General features: G+C 42.0%; 1 protein-coding gene across 1 annotated transcript; it reads right to left on the bottom strand.

Moving 5' to 3' along the window:
* Positions 1-785: 785 nt before the first annotated feature.
* Lyve1 (lymphatic vessel endothelial hyaluronan receptor 1) lies at positions 786-13639 on the bottom strand. The gene is made up of 6 exons (XM_013028728.1): positions 13386-13639; positions 8089-8260; positions 7708-7847; positions 3913-4215; positions 2248-2326; positions 786-1780 (listed from the first exon to the last, which is right to left on the bottom strand). Exons 1-6 carry the CDS (start codon positions 13468-13470, stop codon positions 1594-1596), a joined length of 966 nt encoding a protein of 321 aa, XP_012884182.1. The 5' UTR covers positions 13471-13639; the 3' UTR covers positions 786-1593.
* Positions 13640-20325: the final 6686 nt, after the last annotated feature.

The raw sequence follows: 20325 nt of genomic DNA, 5'->3' as shown, positions 1-20325 counted from the left end.
TGCTGGGAAACAAGAGTTGGTGATATATTTGTTATTGGAATGTAGAGGTAATAATATACTTTTTAGTTATGTTAATAATAAATTAAGGTTAAAATAGTTGTTACAGTAGAAAAAAATGATTAGTCTCAGCAGAAAAAAGCTCTGGAAGTAGACAGGCTAGGGATATCAAAGCCGAAAAAAAAGTGTTAGTTTTAGACAGCACTCCACTATAGCAATTTTTTGATGAATAATAATATTCATGATAGAACAAATATTTCACAAAGCACCTGAAATATACAGGTTGAGCATCTGTAATCCAAAAATTCAAAAACCAAATGCTTCAAAATTGGAAACATTTTGAGTGTTAATATACTGCCCCTCAAATGGAAAATTCAACACCATGAAACTGTTTCTTGCATAAACTTATTTAAACTATTGTATAAAAATACCTTAAGGCTCAGAGCCTATATGCAAGCTATCACATTCTCTGTGTGTGTGTGTGTCTATATATATGCAACATTCCTAAGTCTGAAGTCTAAAACACATCTGCTCCCAAGCATTTTGGAGGAGGGATAGTCCATCTGCAGGCGATATTTGGCAACTACTCTTTGAATGTGATGTGGTGTGTGTGTGTGTGTGTGTGTGTGTGTGTGTGTGTAAGTCATGGGGCTTGAATGCAAGGCCTGGGCACTGTCCCTGAGCTTTTGTGTTGAAGGCTACCACTTTGAGCTACAGCTCTACTTCCAGTTGTTTGGGGGTTAATTGGAGATAAGAGTCTCGCAGACTTTCTTGCCTGGACTGGCTTTGAACTATGATCCTCAGATCACAGTAGCTAAGATTATAGGTATGAACCACCAGCACCAGGCTAAATCTCACTACTTTTTAACATATTAAGTTCTTCAATAATAATTTCTGTGATTCCGATGAAATAGAATTTTGTGAGTATTTTCTTTTTGTTTCTTATCCAACTTTATTCTTCCAGAGAAAATAGCAGCAGCAGAGAGAAAAGAAAGTGTGCATGTTCTAAAAAGTGATTTCAATCAACTCACTCAGTGAAGGATACCTGGATCCTGTGTTTATGCCTCTGTCATAAACATTGCTGTCAGTATCCTGGCCTCCTACACTGTATTTTTGCTTCCTAGGGATTAGGTCTCAAGTCATGTGGCTCTCCATTGCCTTTAGTTGCTGAATATTTCCTTTCTTCTTTTACTTGTGCCTGGCTCAAGGACATGCCGAGTGGTGTGTTTCCTTTTCAGAGCTATGGAAAGCCTCTGGCCTGGTCTCAGGGTCTCTGGCCCTCAACTCAGGCAATCTATGAATGTGTAGGGATGAACTCCATTAGGCACTTTGGTAGTTCCTTTCTATCACTGGGCTATTACTAGCACATAGTCAGGCTAGAAAGGCTGTGGGAAGCTGTGGAGGTAGGAGGAAAGGTCCAGGAAGGATTATAGTAAGAAGAGTCCTCTCTCTGGAGAACTCCACAGTTGTTTCCTGTTAGAACCCAAAGGGTAGACATTTTTCTTTGGTTCTTTGGCTCTTTTAGTTTCCCCACCTGGAGCCAGGGGACAAATCAGGAAAGAAACCAGCCTCAGGTGTTCCTTCATAGCTCCTTTTCTACACTTCAGCTTCTAGACATCTCACTGTGGTTTTTGATGGACTCTTTGACTCTTCTGAGGTTTTCTCAGTTTTCTTTGATTCCTCATTGGCATTGCCATCATCAGCCTTCTCTTCTTTTACTACCTTGGTTTCAATCATTTCTTTCTTCTGATTCTTGTTTGTAAAAGGGAAGGCCTTCACATACCTGTAAGCATACACAGAAAATGACAGTGAGAGGCTTCTCTGGAAGGCAATGGCATGTATTGGCACAGCCCTTCCCCACACTGTACCTTTATCTCAGAGCCCTGATAAATTGTACTTGCTTATAAACACATCCCAATCTTCACAAATCAATCTAAAGTGAACAGTATCCTCAGGCACAACTATAGGCACAATTCTTCCACCAAAAACAAAGCCAAAAATCAAATGTAGCATATATTTCCTTAGTGAGCTATTCATTTATATCTTGATTTTCAAAGGGACAGCCATTGATGTCTTTGGTATGCTAAAATAGTTGGTGGTAATGAGGGCGGGTGAGATGAGGAGAGATTTATGGAGTAAGAAGTGTAGCTCCTCCATTTTGACCAATCAGAGGCCAGTGACAACCTCAGAAGAACACAAGGCAGGGAGGTAAAGAAGATGATAAGACTAACAATGTGCCAACAATCTTACCTTTTGATGTAACAAACTGCCAGACCAGCTGCAGCACCAAAGAAAAGGAGAGCAAGCACCAGCAGAGCCGTGGGGACACCTGGGAAATAGACAAGGCCTGCTGGTCCTTCCCTTACACATTGGTGTGTGCACATCTAAATGACCCATCTCAACTCTGCATGTGATAGAGACAACAGATGATGTAGGAGAAGAGTCTCCTCTGTAACCATTTATGACATGGGGGCTCTCATTCACTTCTTTTTCTCTTTCTTCCTCCCTCCCTCCTTCCCTCCCTCCTTCCCTCTCTCTCTCTCTCTTCCTCTCTCACCCCCCCTCTACCCCCTCCACCCCTGCCCCCAGTCCTGGGGCTTGCTCAAGGCTAGCACTATACCATTTGAGCCAAAGTTCCACTTCACTTCCAGCTTTTCTTGGTGCCCAGTTAGAGATTAGGGTCTCATGGACTTTCTTGCTTGGGCTAGCTTCAAACCCTAATCTTCACATGTCAGCCTCCTGAGTAGCTCAGATTATAGACATGAGCCACCAGCACCCTTAGCTTCTCATTAACTTCTCTGCTTCCTGCCTATAGAGCCATGGGCCTTGCTGCTCATGCTCTCTCTATTTTATGTACTTTCTATTGTAAGGAAACGCCTCCCTGGCAGACCTAAGCTCCGCCCTTGATGGCAGCACCTGCACAGTAGGTGAGGCACCTCCTATTTCTGGCCTCAGACGACATTAAAGGGCCTCCAAGGAGCCAGACAGTACCATTTTCTCCCTTTCTTCATGAGAACTTAGCCTTAGGCTCCTCTGGCAATAAATCTTTTCCTCTATGTAACTTTTGTCAGTCTGGTCTTTTGGGTTACTTTCTGCCTAGGTTACATTTTCCTTTCAACTATAAAAAAGTTGAGTTTATTTCCTCAGGCCTTAAGACCCAATCTAGTTAACAGGCCTGCCTGAGAAAGAGGTGTCTGAAATAAAGTCTTAGAAGTTAAAGGATAGGTTTTTCTCTTTATAGAAACATACTTTTTTTTTTTTTTTTGGGTCATGGGGGCTGAACTCTGGGCCTGGACACTGTCCCTCCGCTCTTCAGCTCAAGGCTAGCACCCTACCACTTGAGCCACAGCACCACTTCCAGTTTGTTTATTTTTTTTTCTCCTTATGTGGTGCTGAGGAATCAAACCCAGGGCCTCACACATGTGAGGCGAACACTCTACCACTGAGCCAACTTCCCAACCCCAGTAATAAACTTTTTAAATCTTTTTTTTTCTTGGTGTGGTACAGGGGTTTGAAATCAGGCCCTGATTCTTCATCAGCTTTCTTGCTTGGCTGGTGCTCTACCACTTGAACCACACTTCTATACTTGCTTTTTGCTGATGATTTTGAAGATGAAGTCTCTTGGACTTTTCTTCCTGGCTGGCTTCAAACTGTGATCCTCTAGATCTCAGCCTCCTAATTAGCTAGGATAACAAGTGTAAGCTACCAGAGACTTGATTTTTCAAGAGTAAAGCTCTTTTATACTCACAATCTGAAGCTTGTTCCTTAAGATTTGACTTTATGAAAGTTGAATGCGTATTATGTCTTTATAACTGGCTGCATTTGAGTACCTCTCTGAAGACAGGCTAAATTTTATGTCATCTTAGTACATAAACACACACGTCCACACCTAACATAGAACCAGAAAGCACTCACCTCCAAACCCAGCAACTTCATTCTTGAATGCTGCTTCACTTTCAATAGTTGGTTCTGTCTCTGTAGCTGCAGAACTAGTTTCTGTATAAACCTCTGTGATACAGATCAGTTTTGTCTTCCGAGGAATTGAGGTGGTAACTGGAGCAGGAGTGGTAGCCAGAGCACGTGTAGAATGAGTGGATGATATGGAGGAAGAGGTGCTGTCGCCCATAGTGAGCTCTGCTGTGTACGTCACAGTTTGTGAGTCAAACATGGGATCAAAGGTGGTGATGGTTTCTGGGAGGCACGAATTCACCCACGTGTCTGTTGGGAGAGGGAAGAATCAAGACATTGTCATAAAGAAACTCTCAGCTATTCTTCCCACTTGTCTCCCTACCCATCAGGCCTCTTACGCTGCAGCCAGAAAGCTCTCACCAAAACACACATCTCATCATGTTACTTGATTGCTTGGTTGACAAGACCCTACATGGTCCAGCCCCTGTCTCTGTGAAACTCATCAGCCCAGGCCTTTACTCACTGCTTCTGCCCTGTTGAAATCCCTTCAGGTCCTTGGCATGTCATCTCTCTCATCCCAGTCTTCTTCATGATGCTTTCTTCACCTTTACAACTCTTTGCTCTTTACTTAGCTAACTCTACCTAAGGTGAAGTAGACGATGTCAAGTGTCAGACTATGAATCATCATGCTGACTTTTTGACTAGATTGAGTCCCTGGGCATATGTTCTTGTCCCTCCATACCCTCTCTCATGGCAGTTCTCGTTACACTGTACCTCACTGGACTCTGAACTTCCTGGAAGCAGGAAGCTTTCTGACTTGGTTTTCATGGAATGTCCTCTGTGGTTGGCACATAGTACATACTCAATAAATATTGGATAAAGAAGGAAAAAAGGAGCAGATGAGGAAGCCATACATATGATGTCAAGTATGTCAAGCCATACATATGATGCCACTTCAGGATCAGATCCATGAAAAACAAATTTCTCTGTACTCATAAAAAATGTGTAAGGAAGCATTTTTAAAAAGGGATTCAGAGGAGAAGGCATTTACATCCAGTATGGAGGACCCGTGTGTTCATACAGCAAATGGTTATGGAGTACTCATGCCCTTTTTGAGGTATTAGGCACAGGTAACAAGGGAGACAGAGTCCATTTCCCCCTCCCCTCTCTCCTTCCCTCCCTCTCTCCTTCCCTCCCTCTCTCCTTCTCTCTCTCTCTCTCTCTCTGAGTGTGTGTGTGTGTGTGTGTGTGTGTTGGTTTGATTGTTCTGCAGAGCTGAAGACCAAACTCAGGACCTTGTACTTGTTAGGCAAGTGCTCTTCCACTAAGCCAAATCCCCAACTCCTAGAATCCCTGTTTTTAAGGGGTATACATGCATTTGGAAGGATAAAGCTAATAAAAAATAATCCAGAAAAAATAAAACCAACAGAAGTGGATTAAACTGATGAGGGTGGATGATGAGGGATACTTTGGAGAAGGTGGTAAGAGGTCTCTCAGGGAGGTGACATCTTAGCTGAGAACTGAATGGTGGAAAGTAGCCAGTCATTGAAGATCTAGGACAAAAACATTTTAAGTAAAGGGAACAGAAAGTACAAGAGGCAGAGAGAGATTGGATGAACTGAGCCCATTCAATGAATAAAAAGGCCAGGATGGCCAAAATAGAGCAGTAACTCATTTGGTATCAAAGAGGGAATAAGATATCCCAGTCAATAGGAATGCGTGAGGTAAGAATCCAGAAGTTAGGAAGTAGAATTAGATGAGGAATATTACAAGAAATATAGTAAGTTCAGATTGAATGGGGTGTGTGTGTGTTTGTGTGTGTGTGTGTGTGTGTGTGAGAGAGAGAGAGACAGACAGACAGACAGACAGACAGGCAGACAGGCAGGCAGGCAGGCAGGCAGGCAGGCAGACAGACACAGAGACAGAGACTGAGAATATGAACAAGTGTAAGAAGTAAACAAGACTAGGAAGAGAGAGAATGTCAGTGGTAGAGGACCAAAATTTATACTTGCCATGTTAACAAATCTGGAATTTATTCTATAGGAGAGAGAAGTTTTCATATACATTCACTTTTATGTACAAAAGACCTCACAATTTATGACATAAATTCTCAAATGGGAAGTAGTCCAAGGCTGTGGAGCAGAGGAGTAATGTGACTACCAGTGGAAGTGTAGGAAAGATGAGTTGCAGAGGGAAGGGATATAATTCTGGAGCAAAGAAGAAGATGGTTATATTTTTATAGAAATGAGAGATACCAGAAACATCAGATCCTAAAATTTAGGTCTCAGAAGGTCTAGCAACAGTACAAAAAGCCATTAATGGAATACTGGCTGAATAGAATAGAGCCATTCATTGGAATCCATAAAAAAAATGATGCTGAAAAAATGAGAGCTGTCTCCATCGATTGATACAGGGTAATTTCTAGGAGTAAGTAGAAAAAAGTCACATGCAAAGCACTAGCTATGGCATGCTAGTGTTTTTGTAAGAAAAGGAAACAAGACACTCCCTGTCCCCCTTCCTTTATTCACAAAACAACTTGGAGGGATAAACCAGCAGTGAGTGGGAAGGGTGAGTCATGAGTAGAAACAGTACAGGAGGACTAGAGGGAAGACTCCTCTCACTACTTTTTTAAAAAGTACATTTTGGACATTGAGCCATATAAGTGTTTTACCCATTCAAAAATAAAATAAAATAGGACAATAGACAAGCCATAAAATTGATCACAACCAGAAGCAAATGAGACCAATCCACTTCAAAATGAGAATACATTCACATAGGGTAGTGATGCTTTTTTTTTTTTTTTTTTTTACTTTTTTTGTGGAGATAACTGGGACCTTACACTCTCATTTGTTTTTGTTTGTTTTTTGTTTTGTCAGTCGTGGGGCCTGAACTCGGCCTGAGCGCTGTCCTTCAGCTCTTCAGCTCAAGGCTAGCGCTCTACCACTTGAGCCACAGCACCACTTTCGGCTTTTTCTGCTTATGTGGTGCTGAGGAATCGAACTCAGGGTCTCATGCATGCAAGGCAATCACTCTACCACTGAGCCACCTTCCCTGCCCCAATACCCTCATTTGGTTATCTGCTCATGGCTGGCATTCTACCACTTGAGCCATACTGTCAATATGGCATTTTGCTAGTTAATTTGAGATGGAATCTTGTGGACTTTTCTGCCTGGGCTGGCTTTGAACTGTGACTCTCCAGTTCTCAGTCCCATGGGTACTAAATTGGGCACCCAGTTGGGTAGTGACTTTTTAAAGATTCAGTCTTGCCCCACATTTCCTGACCTAACCGAGAAGCACCACTGCGAAGCAGTGGTAATGAAAATAATTAGCTTGCAGATCTTGATTTTTAATGAAAGTTTCCCATTTAAAAAAAAAACAACAGGGCTCCTTGAAGAACCAAGTATCTCCATATCTAGGACACATTACAGTTCTGGGAAGCAAGGAATCAAAGAATTACTCAAAACCTAATAGGATAAAGTAAAAGTCAAGTAGAAGCTTCTCTGACTTGATGACTTGGGACTTGTGAGCATCTGAAAGAATAAATGAACAATAATTATAAAATATGTTGCAACACATTGAGTAAATTATCATGTGTTTGTCATAGTAAAATAGTATAAGGGGAAGGGGAAAAAGTGTGTGTGTGTGTGTGTGTGTGTGTGTGTGTGTGTGTGTGTGTGTGAAGGCTTCTTCTTGGGAGGACTAGATGACCTTTGCTAAGGTTAGGTCTGCTGCTGCTCAGGTGACAGAGCTAGAGATAGTTAGAGAAGACCTATCACAGGGGAGGCTGAGGATTTGACTCACCAGATGAGTTGTAACAGTAGGCCTTAAACTTTCGGTTCACTGGAGCATTCCAAGTCAGGACACCAATCCCATTCTTCCCACACCTGGGGTTTGGGAGAATCCTCGGGATGACAGTATACCGTTCTCTAACCCATCCATAACTGTGAAAGAACATACACTAGATGAATGGACCAATCTATTGTTGAACAAGGACAGAACCAAGCCAGGTCTAGTGTCCCATGCATGTAAACCCCTGGCTGAGATAGGTGAATCACAAGTTCAAGGGCAGCGTGGGCTATATAGTGAGATCCTGTCTAAAAACAACAAAACAACCACCACCACAACAACAAAAACACTGCCAAAAGAGCTCTGGCAGCATTTGACAATCCAGCTGTTACTCACCTGCATGTCTCAAAGCCAAACTTCTGTGCTGCTGCAACCTGGTCTTTGCTGGCTAAAGTTAGTCCCAGCAGCTTACAGGCCTCACTGGCTTCCGTGAAATTCATCAGCAGATCTGCCTTTTTGCTCACAACAGTGACACCCATAATTCTGCATGGCACTGAGATGGTAAGTTCTGCAAAGAAAGGCACATATATCCTCAGCTTATTGCTGTCTGTTCCTAGATCCTATAAAGCATCATTGTCTCCATGCAGTAGTAAAGTCTGTGTGGCTGGACTGGATTTAGAATAAGACAGGCCAGGAATTTCCCACAAGGAGAGCCTGTTGGGTTAGATGAGTGTGTTTCTCTGGTTCACACTGTAAATCTCACCCATCAGAGTCCATCCTATCCCCCTCATGAAGGTATTTTGCTAACCCTTCAAGTTCCTGAAGGGGAGGGAGGTGTCTAGATAATACAGGTTGCTCCAAACCTGTTTAGAATCCATAAAAGTCTGACACTGAGAAAATTCAAGGCTCTTATTGATAGGATAATTAATAATACCAGCAATAACTCCAAACTAATGTGGTCGATGACACCACCATTTCTGAAAGGGGATAAGATGTACTTGTTAGAGAATGGGAGTTTTTAGTTCCAAGTCTTGTCTGGCCATTGGGGGGCAGGCTCACTCAGAAGTTCCTAGAGGAACTGAGCAGGCAATCTTTCAAGCATGGTAGAGAAACTAAATATAGGAAGGAGAATTTTATTTTTTCTAGTCCTGGGGCTTGAACTTAGAGCCTGGGTGCTGCTTTTGATCTTCTTTTGCTCAAGGCTAGTGCTCTACCACTTGAGCCATGCCACTATTTTCAGCTTTGGGGGGGGGGGAGTTTATTGGAAATAAGAGTTTCACAGACTTTCCTGCCCAGGAATGGCTTCAAACCATGATCCTCAGATCTCAGTTTCCTGAGTAGCTAAGATTACAGGACATGAGCCACTGGCCCATTGCTAGGAAGTAGAATTTTAGAGTCAGATCTGGTGCTTGGATTTCACCTGTGTTGTTTGCTAGCTCTGTAACTGTAGGCTAGTTGCTTTATCTCTTTAAACCTGTTTCTTATTTGTAATATAAAGTGGAACACTATCTCCCCCATTGGAGAATGAGAGTTAAGCCAAAGAGTTCTAACAAAAATGCTTAGCCCAAACCTCGTGCAGGTGGCTCATGTCTGTAATCCTAGCTGCTCACAAGGTTGAGATGTGAGGATTATTGTTTGACGCCATCCCAGGCAGGAAAGTCTGTGAGACTCTTACCTCCAACTCAGAAAAAGCTGAAGTGGTGCTGTGGCTCAAGTGGTAGTGTGTTGGCCTTGAGCCAAAGAAGCTCAGGGACAGCACCTAGGCCCAGAGTTCAAACACCAGGAACAGAAAAAAAAAAAAAAAAGCTTAGCCCAGTGCTGGGTGCATAATAGACATTGATAAGTAAGCATTGATAAACTATCATCATATGTTATCTTCAGAGCATTTTGGATTTAGTGAGTTACTGATTGGTCTTCCACGGGAAATGGAGGTGGTTGAAATGTTAAGGCTGTGAATAATATTTTTTACACACAATCTAATGGACCTAGAAGACCTTTTGAACCTTTCCTTCCAGGTTCCAGGATTTATAGTTCTGTATGAAACTGCCACAGTACACTGTATTGAAGCTCAGAGCCTCATCCACTGAAAGCCAACAGAGGGTGTTTCCATCTCCCCAACAATTGCTGTGCAGAAAATTCTGTGGAGTCAATGCTTAAACACCTCCATAACTTTCTTGTGGGTATTTAAGGGAAGTTTCTTCTAACAAACATAGAAAGAACATTCCAAAGTCCTCTGTGTGCTGTTGCTGTGTTGTGGAGCAGGGGGGAGTGGAAGGGGTTTGTCTCTGAGGCACAGGATTAGGGAATGGTTGCTAGCTTCCAGACTCTTCTCTCACCAGCATTTCAATAGGAATGATGGTGTATAGGTGAGAAGACAGACCAGCAGCAATACTGTCATTTGTACTCATAGTCACTCCAACACCTATGGCCTACTGCTGTCACTCTGTGCCTAACCTTGCCTCTTTTAGAGAAAACTGAGGCTCGAGGAGAAAATAAGCATTTTTCCAAGCTCACATAGAGATATTTAGGGGGTAGATTAGGGGCACAAACCCAATTTTGCCTCTCGTTTTTCTTCTTCATGGCAATACTAGGATTTGAGGTTAGGGCCTTGTGCTTGCCAGTATGGCATTCTACCACACCTAAGTCTCTAGCCTTGCTTTTTGCTATTTTTTTTTCTTTTTTGAGATAAGGTCTCACAAATTGCTCTGCTTATGCTGGCCTGGAACTATGATCTTCTTGTTCTCTGCCTCCAAAACTTCAGTTCTTAACTGAGATTCTGCACTGTTTTCTACTACTATGCTATAGGGAGACAGACAGACAGACAGACAGACAGACACACACACACACACACACACACACACACACACACAATCGTCCATTAGGACACATGTAACTGTCTTGGAATTTTGCCTATTTATCTCAGAGCCCTGCTATTGCTCATGGTGCTTCTTTGGAAGTTGGCTTCAGAGGGGGGTTATTTATTACACTATAAAGCAGTTTTACTATTCTTGCTATCACACTGATCTTTAAATATTATTTGGAGCCAGTGTGGCGGCTCATGCCCGTAACCCCTGCTATTCAGGAGGCTGAGGCAGGAAAAAAATTAGCAAGCCTTAATCTCAAAAAAAAAAAAGAATAATGATGTACCTATTCTGGGAGAATAAATATGGTTTTAGATATTTCTGCTATTGTTAATTGGTTGGACAAATTAGTATTGCTATCTGTAATAGATGATTATATTTTCCCAGATTTTTACTCAGAATTAAATTAAGTAAATCTAGCCAACAGAGGCTGGATCCATAGAAAGCAGTTAAACTTTTAAATAAAAGTAATTAATTAAATTAATTTTAGCTCTCCTATTGTGTTTATAGCTAATTATACAAAGCTGGAGTTCACAGGGGGTACTCCAGCAACTCCTTTCTTAAGACTTCTATGTAAACAGCAAATATGTTTATAATCCAAGCTGCTTTGGAGGCAAAGATTTAGAGGACTGCAGTTCAAGATCAGCCTAAGTAAAAAGTTAGACTCTATATTTATAAACAAGCTGGGCATCGTGGTATACATTAATCACTGCTCATAGGAGGCACAAGGAAGATAATTAAAGTCTGAGAATGGCCTGAGGAAACAATGAGAGACTTTATCAACAAAACAAAACAAAACAAAAAACCTAGCCAGGTGCCCGTGGCTCACACCCATAATCCTAGCTACTCAGGAGGCTGAGATCTGAGGATCACAGTTCAAAGCCAGCCTGGACACGTATGTCCCTAAGACTCATCTCTAATAAACTACAGAAAACCAGAAGTGGCGCTGTGGCTCAAGTGGTAGAGCACTAGCCTTGAGCTAAAGAGCTGAGGGACAGTGCCCAGGCCCAGAGTTCAAGACCCACAACTGACAAAAACAAAACAAAACAAAACTAAACTAAAGTATAAAAGGGTTAGAACCATGGCTCAAGAAGTAGAGTGCACAAGACCCTGTATTCAAGCCCTAGTACCACAAGAATGAAAGAAAGAAAGAAAGAAGAAAAGAAAGAAAGAGAAAAGAAGACAGGAAGGAAGGAAAAGAAAGAAAGAAAGAAAGAAAAGGAAGGAAGGAAGGGAAAGGGGGGAAGGAAAGGAAAAAGTAAGTGTAGTTGAAGCAGTATGTGATTAAGAATCAGAACAGAATTCAATGCTAAGTTTTTGAGAGGGTTAAATAAAACCATGGGTGTATACCTAACTCTGTATCTCTATATAACAGGCCCTCAAAAAAGTTCCCATCTTCTTCCCCACTCTTCCACTATCATGACTGGGGACCCTGCTGCTCTTCCAAACTTTTCTTTTCTTAGGAAAACACTGCCATTGTGGAGGATGGGGCAGGGTGTGAGGAAGTAATTGTCAAAGTATGACTGCCAAAAGAGTTTGAATAATGGCAGAGTTGTTGGGAAATGGGAATAGTATCTCTAAGGAATGACTTAAAAGTAATAGTTTTGAGCCAGGGGTCAGTGGTTCATGCTATAATCGTAGCTGCTCAGGAGTCTGAGATCAGAGAATTGCAATTAGAAGCCAGCCCAAGCAGAAAAGTCCCCTTGAGACCCTTATCTCCAACAAACTACTCAAAAGAGCCAGGAGTGGTGCTGTAGCTCAAGTGGTAGAACGCTAGCCTTGAACACAAAGAGGGTCAGGGACAGCATCCAGGCTCTGAGTTCAAGCCCCAAGACCAGAAAAAAAGAAAAAAAAATTAATAGTTCTGCTATTTGGTGAGAAAAAAGCAACCATATAACTCCAGTCTCCCTTAAAAAATTAAAATATTACTGCAGAGGAAACAACTCTGAATGTCTGTCCTGACATACTTCTATCACAGGGCATCTTCTAATAGAGGAAGGATAATCTTCCTTTAATGAAAGCACTCAGGGCTTCCTTTGCCTAGAGCTGTAATAAGTGATTTGTGGTTACACTTTTTGCCTACAGTGCAGAATGAGGCTTCTGTGTAGACATTTGAAAAGCCTAGAAATTCCTGGATATCATTCCTTTGGTTAGGGACTAATGGCAAATTATCAAACCTGAACTTTTTTTACAGAATTCTTTCAGTTAATTTACTATATATTAAATTTACTGTGAATTAAAAATTGCATTTCATTTTATAATATAGTAAACTTGAAATTAATGTAATTATATAAGCACTTTGAGAAACATAAAATAGGCCAATATTTACGAAATGTTACCCATTTTTCCCCACAAGCTTGATGGTTGTTTTTCCAACCACTGTTTGCTTTTTTTTTTGCTGGCTAATTGCAGACAAGATTCTCCTGGATTTGTCTGCTCAGGCTGGCTTTGAACTGTGGCCCTCAGATCTCAGTCTTTGGAGGAGCCAGGATAACAGGCATGACCCACACGCACCCTGGCTTTGTTTCTTGAATAAAACACTCTGAAAAATGAGTAACTTCTCACCTGTAATTTCCAGATAACATTACTGAAAATATACTATACCCAAAGATAAAATCCAAAGTTATGTAAAGGTGAATACAACTCATTTGGGAAAGTTGATGTTATGTGGAAACATTTCTGATGGATCAATACTACCAATTAGATGTTCCACTGACCTTGAGTCTCTTTAGCTGACCTTGAGTGTCTCCCCATTCCCAGCAATCTATGGTCAAGAGCACAGTGGGCTGAGACCTTGTGTCTCTTATTTGGAAATTTGGCAAAAGAACGTACCTTGAACTGAGATGGAGCCTTGAACCAGGATCCCAGTGGTCCAGATAGAGGTGAGGAGCCACAGCAAACAGATGTACTTGGCCATTGTACAAACCCCTTAGAGCCAGGGAAGCTGTGCAGATGGCTACTGGCAGTGAGGAAGCAGATGCTCAATCACCAGGCTGGATGGAGAGTTCTGGAAATATGCTGAAGCTCCCACTGTTTCACTTCATAATGGAGACATCCGGATTTCCCTGCTTTCAGGCTTCTGACTTGTCAAGGTCACTTGGGGGAAATGAGTGACGTCCCTTGAATGCCCAGGCTGTACTTTGTGGATGGCTTTCTGGAAAATTCAGCTAATGCTGACTCAGAACACACACAAATGAGGAAGGCAGATAGCACAGTGTGAGCTGCTGAAGGTTTTCCTACTTCCCAAATTCCCTGACACTGGCTTTCCCCAGGGGCTCAGTTCTCACACCATTCACAGTTATTGTTTGCAAAACCCATTCACCCATACATTCCTTGGAAAGTCTCTGTCTCTAAAGGAGATGGAGTCCGGCTGTGTTTCTTTCCCCTTTGACCATCAGGGATGGTTTTTCTCCTCTTCATCTGCATTGCCCTGTGACGTGTGGAGAAATGAAAGCTCCTGAGAGTAAATGCCCACTTGATACCATGCCTCTCTCTGGGATGTTTTATCTAGGTTGGAAATCTCACTACTAATATGGGGAATTCCTTTTTCAAAAAAACAAAACCAAAAAACCTACATAAAACACAGAGGGTAAATTAAAAAGCTACTCATTTTATGCCTTAGAAAAGACTTTTTGACTTTACAATAATAAACACCACAGGGGTTCTTTTCATCATTTTTATTTTAATAATTTCTGTTACGTTCTGGCAGGCCAATATTCAGCTAAGACTTCCCTTCTCCCTTGAGGAATGTGAGGAATATCTGTACTTGGAACAGCAGTGTACTCTCTATGTTTTCCCAAGTAGATTTTCAAGGGTTTTGCCCTCCAGGTAATCATGGAATCTTGGCTTGTGAACAGGGCTTTAAAAAAAATGTGAGGATTTTTTTTTTGGACCAAGGTTTGGCTCAAGAGGAGAGCACCTTCGTGTCAAGTATAAGGCTCTGATTTCAAATCCCAGGACTACCAGTTTGTGAGTTTTCTCCAAAATGATTGTCTTCCATAGGAATACTGTGTGGATAATTAGTTCTAGTCTATATAAATGGAATTGATCATGAAGTTATATATCTATGCAGACAATACCAATAATAAAAAAGAATCTGTTCTGTACAAGCATAAAGAACTTCTAAGAGGCTAGGGGAAAAGCCCCTAATGCTCTCCACTGCATGTTGCATTACTTATGCAAGCACAAGTTTGGCTTCCAGTGCTTCAAAAACACAGATGACTACATAATTACATACATTATTACAGGCTCATGCCCCTAGCCCTAGCTACTCAGGCAGCTGAGATCTGAATATAAGGTTTGAAGCCAGCCAGGACAGACAAATATGAAAACCTCTTATCTCCAATTAACCAGCATACAGCTGGCAGTGGGGTGTGGCTTAAATGTTAGAGCACCAGCCTTGAGTGAAAAAGCTAAGGGAGAAAGTGAGGCCCCAAGCTCAAGCCCTAGGGCTGGTAACAAAAGAAAATAAACAAACAAAAACCCATAAGATTCTAACATTATAGTAGCAGACAGAGAGGCAAGATCTTATCTTCATAGTTGTTCTAATGCCTAACACCATGTATGAATGGAAGCTAGATTTCAAGTTATTTTTTAAAAAAGAAAAAGAAGGAAGACGGGATGAGAAAAATACATCATGGGTGGCAACACAGGAGAAATAGCTTATGAGAAATGAGAAGACACTTGATTCTGCAGGATGGGTATCTGGATAAAGGGAGTTTCCCTCATAGTGTTGATTCTTAATAATGAATTTCTGGAAGTGGAAACAATCTTTAAATTTTTTTTGAAGTACTGGGGTTTAGGAACATGGGCTCATGCTAGCTAGGCAAACTTCTTTACCACTTGAGCCATGTCCTATGCCTAACAATCTTATTTTTATATCTTCATTGAATGATGTCATCATTGGAATGTGCTTTGCTTCCCTTTTAGAAATTCCCTTTGGACATTGTTTTTCATTTTTATTATTATTTTTCATTTTATTATTTTCATCATTATTTTTATCAGTGTATATTAATTGTACAAAGGGGTATCGTTTGTGATTATTTCCATACATGCACACACTTTGATGAAACTCACATCCTCCATTACTATTCCTTCAGAAATTCTGGATTGGAACTCTCTGTCTTGTTAAGTGAGGATGTTTAGGCACATGGTACTCTCTCACCCATGACTAGGCTGTTCTCAAGCAATAAGAGCTGAAGTGGAGAGCCATAAAGAAAATATTACCAAAGAGTGTTTGCCATTTTAAGAAAGCCTGGGACATAGCACTTCTACCAGTAGTTCATTGGCCAGAACCTTCTCCCATGTTTCAACCTGACTACAAAGAAGTTCCAATCTAGCTTCATGCTAACCATAAAAGGAAATACAAGGTGGTGAACACAGTGTGGACTTTGCTACAGTTTACCTTTCTGGTCACATGATGTTAGGCTACCACGAGGCCCTTTCCAGAATTGAGTTATGCAGAACTATGTTCTTGAACCCATAGCACTGTGAGCTAAATAAACCTTGTTTTGTTTTTAGGTGGTCATAGTGGTATACACCTGTAATCCCAGCACTGGAGAAGCAAAGTCAGAACAATTGATGAATTCAAGACCAGCTGGGATTCATAGAGACACACTTCTCCCTTTTATTATTATTTTTTTTAACAAAAGCAAGGGATGAGGATGTAACTCAGTGACAGAGCACTTGCCTCGCATGTCCAAGACCTTGTGCTCAATTCTCAGCACCTCAAAAAGTATCGGGGGCCTGTTACAGGTATTGGTTGATTATTTATTGATTTTTTGCCAGGTTGTATTATGACTAATACAACCATGAATAACACATTACTACAGAATTAGTGCCTTAAAGGATTGGAGTGGTATGTCTTTGGGAAGCAATTTTAAATAACATCTATTTTTGAATCTTAGTTCCTGTGAGTCAGAAGTCTGGGTAGCTCAGCTAGGTCCTCAACTCTGGTTCTCACCACACTAAAATCAAAGTGTCCGCTGGGCTAGACTCATACCTAGAGGCTCTGGGGAAGACTGTATTTGCAAACTAATTCAGGTACATAGTAGAATTTTTTCTTTTTTGGTTGATCATGGGTCTTGAACTCAGGGCCTAGGCATAGTCTCTGACCTCTTTTGCTCAAGGCTAGTACTCTACCACTTTGAGCCCACAGTTCTCCACTTTTAGTTTTCTGGTGGTTAATTGGAGATGAGTCTCACGGAGGCTGGGAATGTGGCTTAGTGGAAGAGTGCTTGCCTTGCATGCATGAGGCCCTGGGTTTGATTCCTCAGCAACACATAAGCAGAAAAAGCAGGAAGTGGCTCTATGGCTCCAGTGGTAGAGCGCTAGCCTTGAGCTGAAGAGCTGAGGGACAGCACCCAGGCCCAGAGTGCAGGCCCCACGACCGAGAAAACAAAACAAAACAACAACAAAAACAGCACGGCACACTGAGTCTTTCTCATAATCCTCATCCTCTGATTTCCCCTTCTACTCTAACCAGAGCAAACTGTCTGCTAAGGCTTATAGGGTCCCATGGGGCCACCTGGACGATCCTCAAGGCTACCTGTACAGTGTGATGAGATTGTTCCAGGAGTTACAGCTCATATTTAAAGGCTCCAGGTGTTGCCTACTCTTTGGGAGGCATTGTTAGCAATCTTGTTTATCTATCCTTGCTTAGATCCTGAATCTCTCTGAGACGAATACTTACATCTTCATTTTATCAGTTCTTTTGTTTTGTTTAAAGTTTGTTTGTTTTTTAACAAAACGTGTTTGGAATTTAAAAGAAGCCAGGTGTTCTAATACTTCGATCTCTCAAATTTCTGATTCTCTATATTCTTTCATTTCTACTTCTCAGTGGCTCATTCTTTCACAAGTTTCTTACAATATCTCATCAAAACAACCAACAGAAGTTCACATAGTCTAACATCTGATTTCTTCCAACCATGCTTAGAGCTGTAGGCAGCCCATAGGTGGCCCTTCAAGTTATTGTGGGCAAGACTTCATATTTTGTTTTATTCACAACATGGTTCACGACCTTCCAGTTCCTAATATTAGTTTTGTGATACTTAGCTGATAAGCCACTTCCTCATATTTTGCGATCTTGTAACTAAAGGTCCTTATTCGGGGTTCATATATATATATATATATTAGTCAGAGTAGCCCAGCTATCACAAACATTCCTGAATCTCATTAGCTTTAGCTGTCGAAGATCCTGGTTCTAGCTGGGCACCAGTGGCTCATGCCTGTAATCCTAGCTACTCAGGAGGCTGAGATCTGAGTAGCTAGGATTCAAAACCAGCTTGGGCAGAAAAGTCTATGAGACTCTTACCATCATTAAACTTTCACATACACCGCCCCCCAAAATGGAAATGGAGCTGTGGCTCAAGTGATAGAGCAAATGAACCTCAGGGACAGCACCCAGTTCAAGACTTAGGCAGAAAAAAAAATCCTGGTTCAAGTTTCAGAGACCTCAACAGAATCCTCAGATTTTGGTAGGCAAAGAAGGAAATAAAAAGAGTGGTAAGGCTGGGTATGGTAGTTCGTTCCTGTAATCAAAGCTACTCTGTAGGCAGAGATCCAGAGGATTGAGATTCAAGGCCAGCCTGGGCAAAAAATGTGTGAGACCCCCATCTCAACCAATAGAAAGCTAGGCATTATGGTGAGCACCTATCATCCCAGCCTATGAGTAAAACACAAAAGAGATCATGGTCCAGGTCAATCCAGGCATTAAACTGAACTCCTATTTGAAAAATAATAAAAGCAAACATGGATGGAGGCATAGATCAAGTCATAGCCCTGCCTGGAAAGCCTAAAGCCTTGAATCCAACCTTCAATATTGAAAAAGAAAAAAAAAATTGAGGGCTGGGAAGATGGCTCAGTGGTAGAGTGCTTGCCTTGCATGCCTGAAGCCCTGTGTTCGATTCTTCAGCACCACATAAGCAGAAAAAAAAGCCAAAATGGTGCGGTGGCTCAAGTGGTAGAGCGCTAGCCTTGAGCTGAAGAGCTGAGGGACAGCACCCAGGCCCAGAGTTCAGGCCCCACGACCAGACCCGCCCCCCCAAAAATTGAAAATGCTGAGTATTGTGCATGAGTTTGTTTTTAGGGAAGTAGAGACAGAAATTTACATTCCCCAGTATCTGCTTCAAGAAAGACCAAAAATTCAGGAGAGCTGTGAAAATAGGATTTGGTGAAAACTTAATAGTCTATCAAAACAGAATGTATTATACTTTAGACCTCATAGGAAGGTATGGGAAATGAGGCCCAGGGAGGGGCAAGGGATGAAGAAAGGTTGTTCCAGCCCTTGTGAGGGAGTCTAGAGAACAGTGATCCACTGGCTGGGGCCTCTGCCCTGGTTCTGGAAGCACTGATCTCCAAGGGCATACAATTCAGGGTTGTAGTGATCTGTGGCTCCACTGTATGGAATGAGGAGTCATTTGACTGCTGTCCAAAGTTTGGAAATACTTTTTTTTTATTTTCAAACTCAGGTATGTAACACTACAGTTCAATGCTGGCACACCTCTGTGAGGCTTAACCTTAGGGACTGAGAGCCAGTGACCCACAAAAACAACCTCCTCCCCCCCCTCCCCCGCCATTCCTTCTGCCATGCTGTACAAGGAAAACAATACAAATGATTTTGTGGCAGCCAGAAAGTGAAGGTCCTTTTAGGTGACTCAACCACCCTGCAAACAACACATCATTTTGCGACTGACCATAGGTGACCAGCCTTGTAGGGCTAAACAGAAATGTCATGTTCCAGAGGCAAATTTTTTTTTCAGGTCAATGTTGGGGTGAAACTACAAGGCCTGTTTCCATTTCACAGCTGCTTTGGCAGAGGCTGCAACTGCTTCAGGTTGAGCTTTCATTTTCACATAGACCAATGAGTACTTTTCCAGCTATACCCTTGTAAAATGACTACCTTATCCTGCCTTTTCTTTGACCTCCCTTACTCATAATGGAGTAGTGTGGGTGAGGCCTGATGTACTCCTGCAGACCTCCCTGTAGGGCCAGTTGGAGGTGCAAAAGCTCATTCCGCCTGCTGTTTGCCTCTATCTTACCTAGGAACAGGGGTTGGAAGTTGTGGACAATGAGCCAGCTCAGCCTGGTCTGCATTGAAGTAGGCTGAGATTGGACATTGGCCACCTGGACTCCTGGCCTACAGCTGCTCTCTCTCTCTAGGTCTCCATTCACAGCCCGCCTTTGGCTCTGAGGGGCTCATTAACTAAAGCTCCTTCTGTAGTGTCTGGTCCCTGTGGAAGAGACCAGTTAAACCATCCACTCATGCCCCTAAGTATCTCTATTCCTCTTCACCTTAATGGCACATCCTTGGGCAATTCTGGCAGGCTTCTCTCTCAGTCATTTTCCAGCCATTGTAAAAGATGCCACTTCAATAAACATGTTGTTTATGGAACACCCCTTGTCTAGGGGTGGGGGGTCCTCTGAAGAGAGTGACTGCATTGAACACAGTCCTTCAGCTGCTAATCTGTTTTTTATTCCTGTGCTCACATAGATTAGAGAACTATTAGAACAAGCTGAGGTCACAAGAAAGATGTGACTTCTCTAAGAGATGGTGTTGGTACTGGGAAACTCCATAAAATATCATTTGTCTCAGGCTGCCCACCACCACCTTGCATGTTCTTGTTCTGACATTTGTTCATTTATTCTCGTGTCCAACATTTACTGACACCACCATGTTAGGCACCTACCCAAGAGATGGGTAAGATATGGTTCTTGTCTTTGAAGAAGAATGCCCAGGGAGACAGATACATAAATAAATTATGGTAACAAACTA

Source organism: Dipodomys ordii, unplaced genomic scaffold (genome assembly GCF_000151885.1).
Source record: "Dipodomys ordii isolate 6190 unplaced genomic scaffold, Dord_2.0 Scaffold113, whole genome shotgun sequence".
Taxonomy (NCBI): domain Eukaryota; kingdom Metazoa; phylum Chordata; class Mammalia; order Rodentia; family Heteromyidae; genus Dipodomys; species Dipodomys ordii.
The sequence above is the reverse complement of the archived record's forward strand: the minus strand, read 5'-3'. Positions and strand labels throughout refer to the sequence as shown.

Bases quoted from the DNA above. Each gene is read 5' to 3' on its own strand.
- Lyve1 (XM_013028728.1), bottom strand. From the start codon at position 13,470: ATGGCCAAGTACATCTGTTTGCTGTGGCTCCTCACCTCTATCTGGACC. The intron at 2,327-3,912 runs GTGAGTGCTTTC...TCTATTTCCCAG, and splicing joins TGAAGTTGCTGGGTTTGGAG to GTGTCCCCACGGCTCTGCTG. The intron at 1,781-2,247 runs GTAAGATTGTTG...GTATGCTTACAG, and splicing joins GCAGTTTGTTACATCAAAAG to GTATGTGAAGGCCTTCCCTT.